The sequence below is a fragment of the Otolemur garnettii genome, unplaced genomic scaffold (genome assembly GCF_000181295.1).
Source record: "Otolemur garnettii isolate 467f Iridium unplaced genomic scaffold, OtoGar3 scaffold00094, whole genome shotgun sequence".
NCBI lineage: Eukaryota > Metazoa > Chordata > Mammalia > Primates > Galagidae > Otolemur > Otolemur garnettii.
The window spans coordinates 7,352,529-7,365,868 of NW_003852489.1; the positions used below are offsets into that span (position 1 = coordinate 7,352,529).

Sequence of the window (13,340 nt, forward strand, 5' to 3'; positions counted from 1 at the left end):
TGGCTGGCGCCTTAGCAGGTTGAGCTATAGGCGCTGAGCCTGTTGTGACTTTCTAAGAGGAATTATCCATCTGATGGTTCTCAAACTTATTTATTAGTGAACTGAAACTGGGGTTCTATGGAACACTCTATGGGAAACCCTGATTTAGCCACAGCTATCTGGATAATCAGTGCCTCGATATAGTAGGACTAAGGGGGGAGGGATCTTGGGTCGATGGTCTTTCCTGCCTGCTTGATTGATCTTTAGGTGATGTTACCTGTTGCATTCCTCCACTAAGGCCTCTCTCTCTTCCTTGCTGGGGTTCTTTTGCCGGTCGTAGGCCTGGTACAAGATTTGCTGGGATGCGGGCCCCCATTTGAACCGGTTTCGGCGCATCTTCTTGTTGGTGGGCTCAGAGCAGGCATCATCGGACTGCCCAGGCCCCTGGCTCTGTTGACTGAACTCTGGAAAGAAAAACAGCAGCTGATCCTGACTGCTTTTGTCTGTCATATTCCCAGAACTCTGGACTGTCTGGTTGAATTCTGAAAAGAGAAAGGAGTAGATTTGATAGGATCTGTAGCCTTCACTCAGCAGACAGACAGACAGATGACAGACAACAGACAAAGACACCTTTTTTCCTCTCCCCTAAGCCTTGTAATCTGCTCTTACTGCATGTGGGGCCACGGAAGGGAGGCCTTACCAGGGGCCCTTACTGCCCACCGTAGTTGTTCCAGCACAGCCACCCTTTTCCTTTCTTTGAAGGAGCTCAAATGTAGCCAACCATTGTTTTAAGGAAATTAACTTTTTTCCTTTGGCTCACTGGCTCTCAGACATGAAGCAACACTCTGCACCCTGAACTCTTATATTTGAATGTCAAGTGGATGAGCTCAACCAGGTCTCAGGTCTAGAGAGAAACTGTGCAAAGCTACAATTTATACTTAGATAAAATATTCAGAGGCTTCAAATGGTTCCTCCCACCCCTCTTCTCTCCTCATATATCTTGGGCATGTGTATTATAATGTTGGGTTCCTAGAAAAACCTATAACCCAAAACTTTTCAGTAATGCTTTGAAATAAATACAGGGAGCCCATAAAATTCATGTGCAATTTTAAATAGGTCACTAATTTAAATTGCACATGCACTGTATGGCCACTCTGTATAAGTGAAACTTTGTATACTGGAAAGAAAAGGTTATCTTTAGATCTTTAATACAGTAGACACTCCATAGTTGACCACCTCCTTAAGCTGACCTAATTTTTATAGACTGGGCATGTACCACATATCAGCACAGGAGGCCTAGTTCCTTATGTGGACCGTCTCTGAATGTTGATTAGTTTGCTATAGCTCCTTGGATGATTGGCTTGCAGAGGTTCCGTAATTTCAAAGGCAATGAAGTGTGTTGTGTGAGCATGTATGTGTGTGTGTCTGTGGCCAGGGGTCAATTTATGAAGGAGACAGCCCAAGAGGAAAAAGTCTTGCAGATTTTCCACACATCTGAAAGACAGCAAGGAGACAAGTCTACAAACATAGGACCTTTCTAGGCATAGGGTTTAGTGAGTAGATAAATGTAGATGGAATGATGCTCCCTGTCTATCCTATCCTCAGGGCCCACACATTCAACCCTCAATACATTTCCATTGAATAAATGACAGAAAGACAGCAGCTTGGCCCAGCGGTGAGCCTATGTGTTTTCCATGAGATTTGGTATTTACTTTATTAAAGCACATTTTGCTGGCTTCTTCACATCTGCACAAAGCAGGCTTCATGGGGGTTGATTCATTCTATTTTACAGATGAATAAACATAGAAGCCAAGCTCTCTGCTGAGCAAGGACACGTAACAAATTCATTTCCTAGCTGCTGGTACCCATCTTCTGGACCTTGACGTTTTCCTTTCTTAGTGTCTAGAGTTACTACCACAGGTTTCAGAGACTTGAAGGCTACAACCTCCAGCCAAAATGAGCCCTGAGGTAGAGTCTGGGTGTGCCATCACAGTAAAGGCTCTGGCTCCTTCGGATAGCTGGATCCAACATCCTCAAGCTTTGAAAGTCAGGCCCCCATTTAATGTTTGCACCCCTTCTACAGCACCCTACTGAGAGGTGCTCCGTGTATCCACCTCCAGCACCGGGAACTCACTACCTCTCTAAAGCTCTATGAGAAATGTTGAAGTGCCCACCCAGCCTGAACTTAGGATCCCAGCTATGGGTGGTACTAGGCTTTGTTTAACCAGTCTATGATTGGCTAAGTGAACACATAATCTTTCCAATAAGTGTACTGAACTTCTCACTGGGGGCTTGGATTTAGGTCCAATCCATTTTGGATGATTCTCAAGACACCTGAGGGCTCTATTCTCATGGGTGCCAAACAAGGCCTTTAGAGACCTGAGTCTCTGCTGAACTTACTGGCAGGAAGTCACCACTTCCATGGGACAATGTAGGGGTCCAGCCAAGCTGCTTGGTTTCCTGGTGTCTCAGCTCCCCCACTGTGGAATGGGACTGGCTGAAAGCGAAGGGGCACAAAGTTGTCCTTTAGGACACCTACCCCTAGGCAGGAGGGTGGCGATGTTGACCCCAATCCTTCTGGAGGTCATACTATTCAATGTGTTTTCACATCTCTTACGTTGTTTGGGCATCATGGCAGCTCCTGAGTGCAGTTACTCCAGGGAAAAGCAAAGCATGAGGAAGGAGTTCCCTGCTCAGTGGGGGCTACTGAGTGTCCATTCTCCTCCCTGTGAGGCCTGCGTGGTGCCTACAGAGTCACCATGAGTAACAGCCAAAGCCAGTTACTTGGAATAATCCCAAGGACCTGGGGTCAATTTGAGATTGTTCATTTGATGTGAATAGACATAATAACTGCTAACATTTGTTGACCCACTGCCTATGGTGAGGTATTATGCAAAGTCCTCTAACTGTATCTTGCAACTAATTCGCAGAGCCTCTCCATGTGAGAAGTATTGTCATCTCTATTTTACAGATGAAGGAACTGAAGTTCAGGCTGGTTAAGTCACGTGGACTTGGGGCAGAGCTGGGACAGGAGCCCAGACTATAGATTTGAAGGCTTCTAATCAAAGGCCTGTGAATGATCACCTCTCACTAATAACAAAACCCAAACAATATGGCTGGCGCCTGTGCCTCAGTGGGCAGGGACGCTGGCCCTATATACCGAGGTTGGCAGGTTCAAACCTGGCCCCAGCCAAACTGCAACAAAAAAATAGCTGGGAGTTGTGGTGGGCACCTGTAGTCCCAGCTACTTGGGAGGCTGAGGCAAAGGAATTGCCTAAGCCCAGGAACTGGAGGTTGCTGTGAGCTGTGTGATGCCACGACACTATTAAGGGCGATAAAGTGAAACTCTGTCTCTACAAAAAAAACCCAAAAAAACAAAAAACAAACAATATCTGCACAGACCCTTCAAACACTATATGCTCACAAGGCCTTCAGATCTGGCCTTCAGATCTGACTCATGTGGCAATAACAAAACTGACTCCTGAAGCTCTGTCTGTGGTGAGTGTGAGATCATGGGTGCTCCCTGGTGTGGGGGCTGCCTCAGTCTCTCATCTGCCCTGTAGGGCGACAGCAGCGTGAACAGTGTTCAGAGCCCTGTGTGGGCCCAAATTAGCCAAGCGGATTTGCCTGCAGGTGCTCAGAATCTCCAGGTTCTACCCATCTCAGCCTCTTAGCTCTAGCTTATCTTAATTTTTGAAGAATTAGACCTCCCATGTCCACCAGTAACCACAAACTCTCTTCTACTTCCTTTCAGATTAATTAGGGGAGCACAAAATGTTTATTGCCCACCAAATTTAACTTGGAGAATCCAGCTTCAGCAGCCTCCTGATAGGCTCAGGGACTGGCATGGACAAGGAGATTCTATATGTATAGATCAGCCTGTGAATATTACCACTTAACGTTTTTAATTTTTTCCAAAAAATTTGTAATTATGTATCATTTTTTATTTTCCTGCTCTTTCTTCTTCTCCCCACCCCATTCACTTATGTGCCTCTTTTATCCATCGTGCTTCTTAATTTTTATCCCATGCTGTGTGTCTTATATTCATCCTTCAAGACTCAACTCAAACGTCACCTCTTCTAAGAAGCCCTCCATGATGACCCCAGGCAATTTAGCAGTTCCTCTGCTGCCCCTTGTGTATACCTTTATAATAGCTCTTAGGTGGCTGTCATTATTTACTCAAACATCTCATCTCCCTCACTGGATTGTAAATCCCTGGAGAAATTGCCTTGTGTATTTCCATAGCCTAGCATGGTGTTTGGCATATAATAGGTGCTTGTATAATAGCTACAGAATGAAGGGAGGTTTCTTAAGCTTTACTTCTCATCTGACTTTAAAACAATAACAATAACAATGACAACAAAAAATCCCTTGCAGAGACTGCCATACATTTTTGTAAAATGTCCCTTCACAGGCACCTTGAGAAACTTTCCGGGACTTCTTTTCAGAAGGTTCCCATCAACCTTTCCTGCCTACCTCTCCTTCCCGAGGGAACTCTCATGGCACACAGTGAGGCAGCTCAAATTGAAGATGCCACATAAAGCTTGGATTGGGCAGGTACCAGGGGTTCTTGGCCGTTTGGAGATTGTGGCTTCTGAGAATTTTTTTAGACTTTCCAGGAAATCTAGAGAGTTGCTTCATGTTAGGAACACAAATTCTCAAAGAGCTTGTCACCAAGGATGGTGGGTCGAGCCATGTTTTAAAAGCCTCCCTGTTCCCCAGCACCAAACAGTTCTCACTTTTCTGCTTCTAATCTATCCACTTAAGTCTTCCAACAAAAGCACAGACAACCACAATATAAGATGAATCCCTGAAACCTCTCCTTTCCCCAGCCCACAGACATTGAGACAACAAACACTAAATCGATCACTGTGGAGCCAGGTACAACAATATAGAAGAGTGATTTTTAAAAGTGACTGTGATTTTTAAAAGTGACTCTCTCAAGTGATTGAGAGAGAAAAAAAGCCCAACCCAGAAAGTGGTAGAAACTACCACCTTGACAAAGACAGAGAAGCCTGTGGCCCAGAGAGGATAGTAGGTGGGGAGAGTGAAAACTGATACAAAATTTTTCTGGGAACATGGCTGGATCAAAATAATTAAAATGTAATGTCAAAGTATACTTTCCTAGAATGAAAACAGTGTATCATTCATACTCTTAGTATTTCAAAAGCGGTTCAAACTTCCCTAGACTTCTAAACAAAAAAATCTCTCAGTGTTATTGGGTAGAAGGAATCTCAGGACAGAAAGAAAACTTGGGAGTAGGAATCAGAATGACAGGAATTGACGGATCAGAGTTCACTTTTACTATGCCCTGCCTTAGCCAGAGGCAGCTTCTTCATTAGACAAGGTCACCAGCTGAGGACCCCGAACTGTACCGATTTTGGTAAACCTTAAATAGCTTCAGGATTCTGTCTCCCCTACCCCTCCCCAAACCAGGTCAGGTTCTAAATATACTATTTATACAAACACCCTCTCTTTTGTATACTTTTTTCCAGAGAGGAGGTGGTAACAGCAATAGTGAGTAATATTACTGATTGCAACAAAATGTCTTTGTTGGAAACTGACTTGTGGTCATGTAGCAAGGGCAGATAGTTGGTTTACAGAGTGGAGATATTCCACTCTGTTCCCTACTTGGTTGCAAAGAGAAGGATGTTGGAAGGAGGGGCCCCAAAGTTCAGGTATATCACATACACTGAAAGGTTTGTCAAAGCAATGGGCTGCATAGCAAGGCACCCTGGGAGAAGAAAACGGTATCAGCCAGTGTACTGCAGCTGTGAAGGCCAAATCCACCTGCCAGCTTCCTTCTGTTTGCTAAGTGCTCATGAAGGCCTTCTTGATGGAGGAGAAACTGAGGCAGCCCACAGGGATCAATCAGAGTTAGAGCAAGGTTACATCAGGTGGAGGCAGAGGCAGGATTAGAACACTTACGTCGAAGGATCTCCCGTTGCTTTCTCACATACCAGGTGTACAGGGCAGCACGTTTCTGGGTCTTCATGGGGGTGCCCTTGTTGAGATGCTGGGAAAGGTGGGACTGGTTCAGGCCGGTGACATCGACCACCTCCCTCTGGGGGATGTTGTGTTGCTGCATGTAGCCCTTGATCATTTTGGCAGCCCTCCAAGGGTCCTCACTAGACAGATAAGCAGATTGTTAGCCTCGCTAGTGGGACATGTCTGGGGAGAAACAGTCTCTTTCTAGGGGTTTTTATACCTTGTGTGCCAAACTTTGATTTCTCCACCTGTCCAAGCTACAACCTTGGGAGAAATGTGAGGCCCAAATGGAACCTAAACAGAAGAGGGGGTGAAGGACACTACCCCTTTCTTCTGAGACTAGCAGAGAAAGACTCCCCATCTTCAGGAATGGGCAAGCACTACTCTCCCCACCCCCCTTTAAGCAAAAAGAAAAACTCTTGTTTTATTTTGCTTTCCTTCATTTTCCTGGAATGTGAGAGACTTAAAAAGCAAGAGACCCACTGGAAAGTGGAGATGCCATTAACTTGGGGCTGGGCTGACTGGTCCTACCATGCCAGGGGTAGCATTAGTTTCTAAATTTGCCTAAATTTAGCCTCAACCCCTCCAACATTATTTTTCTTCTGTACGAATGTTTCAGTTGCTTCTAAAATAGGCACGAAACCTACATGTCTACTTCCTGAGAGGCAAGGACGAACAAACTTCCTAGCCGAAAACCAAACCATTTTCAGAGTTTTAGAAAAGTTTTCCGAAATCCAATGACATTTCTTCTTGGGACTGAAGAATCATACCAGTGAGGTGAGGCAAGTAATGTTAAAAAAAAAAAAAAAAAAAAGATCCACAGCCCCGCCTCCCAAACGAAACTTAATGAGGACAAATAATTTCAGTTTTTGAAATTATTAACAATCCCAAATGCCTTATTTTCCTGTATTCTTATGTTTCTCATAAATATCAAGCTTTGGGTAGGAACATGGTTATAATTTTCATTTCTCATAGACACAGGTGCGCAAGAAGTTAGTGCCTTTGAATTTTGTCTAAAAAGTTTTCAACTTTGCCGGTATCTTTTCCTGAGTATTGAATAGGTGCTTACAAATGAAGGATGTAATCTAAAACAAGAAATTAAGAACATAATACACACTACAGAACAAAAGCATTAAAGAAACAATGTATCTACATACACTCCTTATTTAATGCAGCTACATATTAACTTACAAAAACCAGATCCCCTCACTGTAAATTGATATTTATGTAGCTCGACAGAACATGAAAAAAATGAAAAAAAACATAGTTTCGGATGAAACCAAAAAAGAGCGTAAAAAACAAGCCAAAAGAGATACAGTGTGGCAATGTAAGAACTAATTTATTTTCAAGCGGGGCCTATCATATGTATATAAAATAAAATCAATTTTGTTTAATGAACAAAAACCCAGTAAGCAAGCGGATATTTTATAAGTATTTGGATAGTTGTGATTATTTTGTAACAAGACAGGCTTTGATAGAGATGTTTTAGAGAAATGCGCGCTTTTCAGATTCATTCTATTTCCGTCAACAGATTTCTAAAGTATCTATATTTCCAAGTAATACAATATAAGGAAGCAACAAGAGCAAAAAGTAAGAAAATTCGTTGCAGTTTCAAATGCGGAGAATTCACATTGAGTAAGAGAAAAATAACGCAATAAACATTTAAGACACACCTCTGTAAACATCAGAGATCATTTAAAAGCTTATTTCTGGCAAATACTTCCACAAATATTTTTAGGGTGGGAAACCACTTTCAACAGATACGAACAATAGCTTCAAAAGTTAGGGGGAAAGTATTTGCATTTTAAAAGTTAATATTGCTTTAACAGATTCTTGGGCCATTTTTCTTGTGTTTAAATTTCTTAAGAGTGTTCATTTTGTGTGCCTAAGAAACCTAGAGACATAGTGTAATGCTCTCCGTGTGAGTGGTTCTGTGGAAAGAGCGAATTAGCTTAACAATTGGGAAGGTTTAAAAAAAAAAAAGCTCATGAAAACCTTATAAATTATGGCAAAACATTTAAGCCCGGAATTTGAAAGACCGGAGTGGGGAGTAAAATGGCGCAGTTATACCGCGACAGCTCTCTGGCCCCCCAATTCACGTGTATTCACCAGAAAGAGCCAGGAGAGCTGGTTACTTTTTTCGTTTGAAAATACTGCTCACGTTCAGGGTTCCTAACCCCGATAAATACACGGAGCCCGAGAAGCGCGCGCGGCCATTGTGTTCAGAGCACAGGTGTCAAGCGCCGGACCGCCCGGCACGCTCCTTCTCTATGACTTTGCTGCCCACCAGCAGAAGCCCCGGAGCCCAGCACAGTTCGCAGCCACTTGGCGAAGAAGCCTCAAGCAGGGGCTTTCCAAACGCCCCCCGCGCCAGCCTCGAGGCCGCAGGCCAGGCGGGCTGCGGCCGGGCGCCGGCGACCAGGGAAGCGCCCAGTCCCCTGCCCTGCCTCTCTCGCCTTTCCTAGGAGCTATCCAGGGCGTCCTGGAACACCAAAGAACAACTTTTCTCTCTCTTTTCTTTCCACCTTAGGGGAGCAAGGTGGGCAAAGAAAGGGCGTTCATAAACCTGGCTTCAAGAGCCCACTGTGCAGTGACCCGGGAACCGCAAGCAATTTTTTGAAAAATTACTTTAATAAAGTCCGACGCGGCCAGGGCTGGGGGAGGAAAGGCAGCATTCGCTTGGGAAAGGGAGAAAAGCCTTGAAGTCTGTCCCGTGTTCCTACTCCTGAAAGGGTCTCTGGCCCTCTCGTCCACCTCCCCGCCCGGCTGGACTCCAGGGGCTTGGAAGGAAGAAGGCTGAGGTTCGAGGACAGGGCCGGGCTTGGCTCTCCGTCCGCCGGGCCTGCGAGTGTCGGAGACCCTTGGTAGGGCTCCGCGGGCAGCCCGGGTCGGGCGCCAGGGCGGCGCCGGGGCCCGGCTGGACGCGCCCGGCAGCTCGGTGTGTAAGCGCTGGGAGCGGCCGGCAACCCCGCGTCTACGTTTTGATTTCCTTCCCCCTTCTAAGCTGCGTTTACAACTTCACCAATGAATAACCCGCCTCTCTTTTCAACCTAATCACGGCTCTTTGTGTATCTTTCTGTTGATGATTTATAGAAATAAATTAATAACACCCCGACTCCACGTGCTGCAGTTTATGTTACATCTCTGCTGCGTCCGGCCCGGCGCGGGGCTGGGTGCGGAGGGGCGCCCAGGTCTTCTGGGGCTTCCCAGATCCTTCCAGCGCCGCGCTGGGAAGCGGGCTCCTGCAGCCAGGCGGAAAGGCCTAGGCCTTATGGGCCTCCGGTGACCGGCGGCTGGAGCGGGCTCAGTCCTCCAGACCCTGGGCAACTTCCCGGCCACCTTGGCACTCCAGCTGCTAGGAAGGGCTCCTATCTTGACCCCTCTTCGCCCCCTGCCAGCCTCCTAACCCCAGCCGGGGAGCAATCGCAGTCATGCGGGGAAACGGCGAGGGAAGAACCTTAAACCTATGAATTACAGCAAAATACTTTTTTTGGGGAAAAAAACTCCTGAAGTCTCCCTGATTGTCTTGGCTAGAGGGCAAACTGCCAGATCTCTGGAGCGCAAAATCAAATGCAAGGTCATATCCCACCCTAAACTGCCATTGCGGGCGAAGGCTCAGTCCTCACCCCTAATGCGGCGGCGCTTGCGAAAGAGGCCACGCGAGGGGCTCCTTCTTAAAGCCAAGTGGTCCCGGAGCAAAGTGAAGTCTAAGGGAACCGCTTGGCTCCTTGGATAATTAGTAACCAGCTGTCAAAGCCTAGGCCTGTCGAGGAGTACAGGCGAAGGATCCTGGCCCTGGGGTAGGTGGCCGGCCTGCCTGAATTCCCAGGGATGGAGGTCAGGGTGTCGGTGGAGAGATCCCGAAAGGCCCTCCTTTCTCAGACTGAGACTAAAACCTTTGCAAACCGAGGTCTTAGTCGCACTTGCCCCTACAACACACCCGCCTGCTTAGATTCTGGGATTGTGTTGCCCTAGGCGGGTCTACCCGGGCCGTAAGTGCAAACATTCATCTTTGCAAATCTAAACCAGCTTGGGGGGTGGGGGTTCCAGGCCTTCCATCGGCTCTGCTAATGAAAGCAGCCACCAAAGAACTCGCGTCCCACATCCCGGCCCCGGGTGCTGCCGGTCCCCAAGCAAAAAAGGGCAGGTCGCTGTGCCCGAGGCGGACCTGCAGCTTCCCGACCCCAGGCAGCACGGAGTAGAAACATGAGGGCTGGGACTTGCAGGGCTGCGAACCCTCTGCTCCCGGAAAACTGTAGCTGTTTCACTGCACCCACTTGCACCTTCAGCTGCGTGGGCAAACCTCCGGGCAAAAGGCTCCGCAGCTCCGGTTCTCCCTCGCAGAGCCCTAGCCCCGCGGGGAAGGCCCTTGGGTCCTGGCCCCTGGCCTGGACCAGGGGAGACGAGCCCCGGGGCCCCAGGGTCGTCCGACTGAGGCTTTGGGAAGCGTCCAGGTATTGGGAGAGGTGCGGAGCGCCCCCCGGGGGACTTTTCTGGTGGGAGACACGGTTGGTGAGAGGGGCCGGGCGCACTGTCACGCAGGCGCTGGGCCCTGGGCTCCAGGGGCTCGGCACGTACTCGCCACCTAGCTCTGCGCCTACCTGAGCATCCGGTCCACCTCCGCCCGCTGCTCCGCCGCCTCCTCGGTGTTGAGCGCCTGCAGCTCCTTGAGAATGGGAGGGGTGTCATAGTCGTCGCCGTCCTCCGAGCCCTCGTCCCCGGACAAGCGGCCCTTGGCGTGGCCGTTGGTGAGAGTGTGGAAGACCGGTTTGGTGTCGGGCTCGGCCCCGCTCCCGGGTGACAGAGGCAGCGTCTCCAGCTTTACCCCGAAGTTCGGGGATGGCAACAACTCCTCCAAGGCCTGGACCAGCACCTCCTTGGTGACCCCAGAGCTCAGCAGGGCGCTCAGGAGTTCTTGCTGGAGCGACGTGAGCTTGGACACCATTTTCCAAGGACGGAAAAAGAAGGAGGTAAGGGGGTGGGTGGGTGGGTGCCAGAGAGGGTGGAGGGGAGTTTTACAAGCAACCCCCAAATCCACGAACCCCTCCACCCTTCAGCCTCCAGACACCTGTTACTCCCCGGGGTCCCGGAGTCTCCTCCGAGAGGAGTCAGAAAACTTCTAACTTGCCATGATCGCCACCATTAGGCCATATAAGATATGCAAATTAGTGGGAAGGACTCCTCTTTCGGCAGGATGCAAATGCTGGCGGGGAGGGGGGAAACTGAGAGAGGGAGAGCCTGAGGGGCAGACGTGGAGCGCAGGAGACTCGGTCCCGGAGCTGGGCTTGCCAGGGTGCATTGTACTCACGCTGGGGGGCTGAAGACCTTCTTTCACTGGTTCTATTTATCAGCCAAACTTTAACCGACCTTTGGACTTATTAAGCAAGTAGCTTGCAGCCTAGGCGCGGGGGCCTTTCCAACCGGTTACGAGTTTCGCTGTGGTCCGGAGAGAGGACACTACGCTTCAGGGTTCAGGTGAGAGCTGGAGGAGGTTGGGGTGCTCTTGGAAGAAAGGGATAAAGAAGGAAGTGAAGAGCAGAGACCCTCTGATGCATACCAACAGTCGCAGGTGGTGGGCCAGGAGAGCCGGCGGGGAGGAGGCGAAAGTGGCCACCTGGGAAGGGTCGCTGAGACCCGGGGAAAGTGGGGTGGGTTAAGGCGGAGTGAGTGTGTATCGGAGAGACCCCGTTTATTTCTACCTCGGTTACCACTCTTCAGGTTCCAGGCCCTCTCTGGCCAGTCTGGCGGTTTGGATTCGCAGGACTGCAGTCCCTGATACCGCAGGCAAGGGTGAAGGAGGCCGGGAGGACCTTTTCGAGGAGGCACCGACTAATTTATGGCTAGAGGGAGTAGCCAAAGTAGAGCTCCCCCAGCCGGGCTGCACTAGCGCCAAGCCAGGCCGAGCCGCTGGGGGAGCTGCACTCCTGGGCCACCCACTCGCTCAGGTTTACACTGAAATATCAAAGTGCCTACGCGTTGAGGGCGAAAGTAGGTTTGCCGTGCCTCCTTTCCAGCAGTGAAAGTAAAGCTTGGTCTGTGGCTGAATGGACAGTTGGAGATGCATGACCCTCGGGCTCACCTTTTTCTGGTTTATTCGCAGTTCCAATCCATCTATGGTCCCAAGGGCCAGGGCCAGGTAACCGCATAGGGTTATGGCAGCAGTGGTGGAACCTCAACTTCTGAGCAGAGAAGGTGCTGACAAAGCCACTGACGGAAGGAAGTTTTTTTCCATTCTGGCCTGGGTCTTAAAGAAAGCCATGGGCCTTTCAGCACTGTTGGAGATTCACTCCCATCTCCCCGGGGCACGGAAGGAAGGAGCCACACGCAAACCCACGGGCTGAGACCTGACCTACGGAAGAAAGGCTTCTTGGGATTCATCTCTCACCAACATCGCTTCTGGGGCAGAGGACACTCCTTCCCCGCTCTGCGCCTCGGTTTCCTTGCCTGTAAAACCGGGATACTACTGATAATTACAGTGCGGGGTGGGGAGTGGGCGTTGTGTACATTAAGTTTAAGACCACCTGCAACCTCTTGGTTTAATAATAGTGCTCATTCTTTCCATTCTGGGAAGGCAGGAAGCCAGTTCCCACTAGAAAAATCTGCAAGTTTAGCCCCTCTGCAAGTTTAGGATTTTCCCACTCAAGGAGATGAAGTTCTGGGGCTGGAGAGACTCGGAGATTAGGAACAAGAATTCAGGATCAGCAGGAAGACAGCAAGGAGCTTCCGAACACATTCTGCCACCTCTTTCATCTCCAGAAGATAATCAGGAGGAAGTTGGGGTTAGGTTAGGGTTAGCTGAGGAGTTTCAGTGCGAAGGAGGAGGGGTTCAGACTTCCCCATCCGCTAGGAACAGGAGCAAGTCTCCTAGGTGTATGAGAGCTGATGATGTGACTGATCCAGGTCAGGCTGCCAAGGAGCCAGGTTGCCTTTTTTTAAATACTGGGTCTGTTACAGGTGCCTGGGCCAGAGGGAATGGGTGTTGTGTGCATGGAGCTTGGGGAAGGTCTATACCTTTTGTTTCCTGTACAAAGGGGTAATAACTTCATGGAATTGAGGGCCCTTCATTACACTGTCTCGTCTTTTAGTTTATCGTGACAGATGGCAGATCCTTCCTTGCCCCTCACACTTCTGCCCTGTAGAAGAACATTCTCTGCGACCCAGCTTGCCTCAAGCAGGATAATGAAGTGTTCAGAGTAAATGTCCCTGGAGAACTGTCTTTTTCTCTCTCTCTCACCTGCTAGCGTGACAGAAGTATCAAGTATAATGAAGATCAGTTTCTGTGTTAAGAGGGGAAAACCCATTAAAAAACCAGCAATCAGTTCCCTTTTAACTTTGATTTGTGGTTCCAACTGCTGTGTGCCCTGACTCCCAAG

General features: G+C 48.8%; 1 protein-coding gene and 1 long non-coding RNA gene across 5 annotated transcripts in view; one reads left to right on the forward strand and one right to left on the reverse strand.

Moving 5' to 3' along the window:
- HNF1B (HNF1 homeobox B) overlaps window positions 1–11,128 on the reverse strand; it is a 56,780-nt gene extending 45,652 nt beyond the window's left edge. For 2 of the 4 annotated variants that reach the window (XM_003795620.3, XM_023516637.1), the window contains exons 1-3: window positions 10,569–11,128; window positions 5,908–6,107; window positions 257–443 (exon numbers count right to left, since the gene is read on the reverse strand). In XM_003795620.3, coding sequence (XP_003795668.1) covers window positions 257–443; window positions 5,908–6,107; window positions 10,569–10,912 — 731 coding nt within the window. In that variant the 5' untranslated portion in view covers window positions 10,913–11,128. Of the gene's footprint in view, window positions 1–256; window positions 522–5,907; window positions 6,108–10,568 lie in introns of all 4 variants that reach the window. The other 2 variants (XM_003795619.3, XM_023516636.1) reach the window with 1 other exon arrangement.
- Window positions 11,129–11,162: 34 nt separating this feature from the next.
- On the forward strand, window positions 11,163–12,510 carry LOC111727105. The gene is made up of 2 exons (XR_002774735.1): window positions 11,163–11,442; window positions 12,068–12,510. It is a non-coding gene; the product is annotated as an uncharacterized LOC111727105 (long non-coding RNA).
- The last annotated feature ends 830 nt before the right edge of the window (window positions 12,511–13,340 follow it).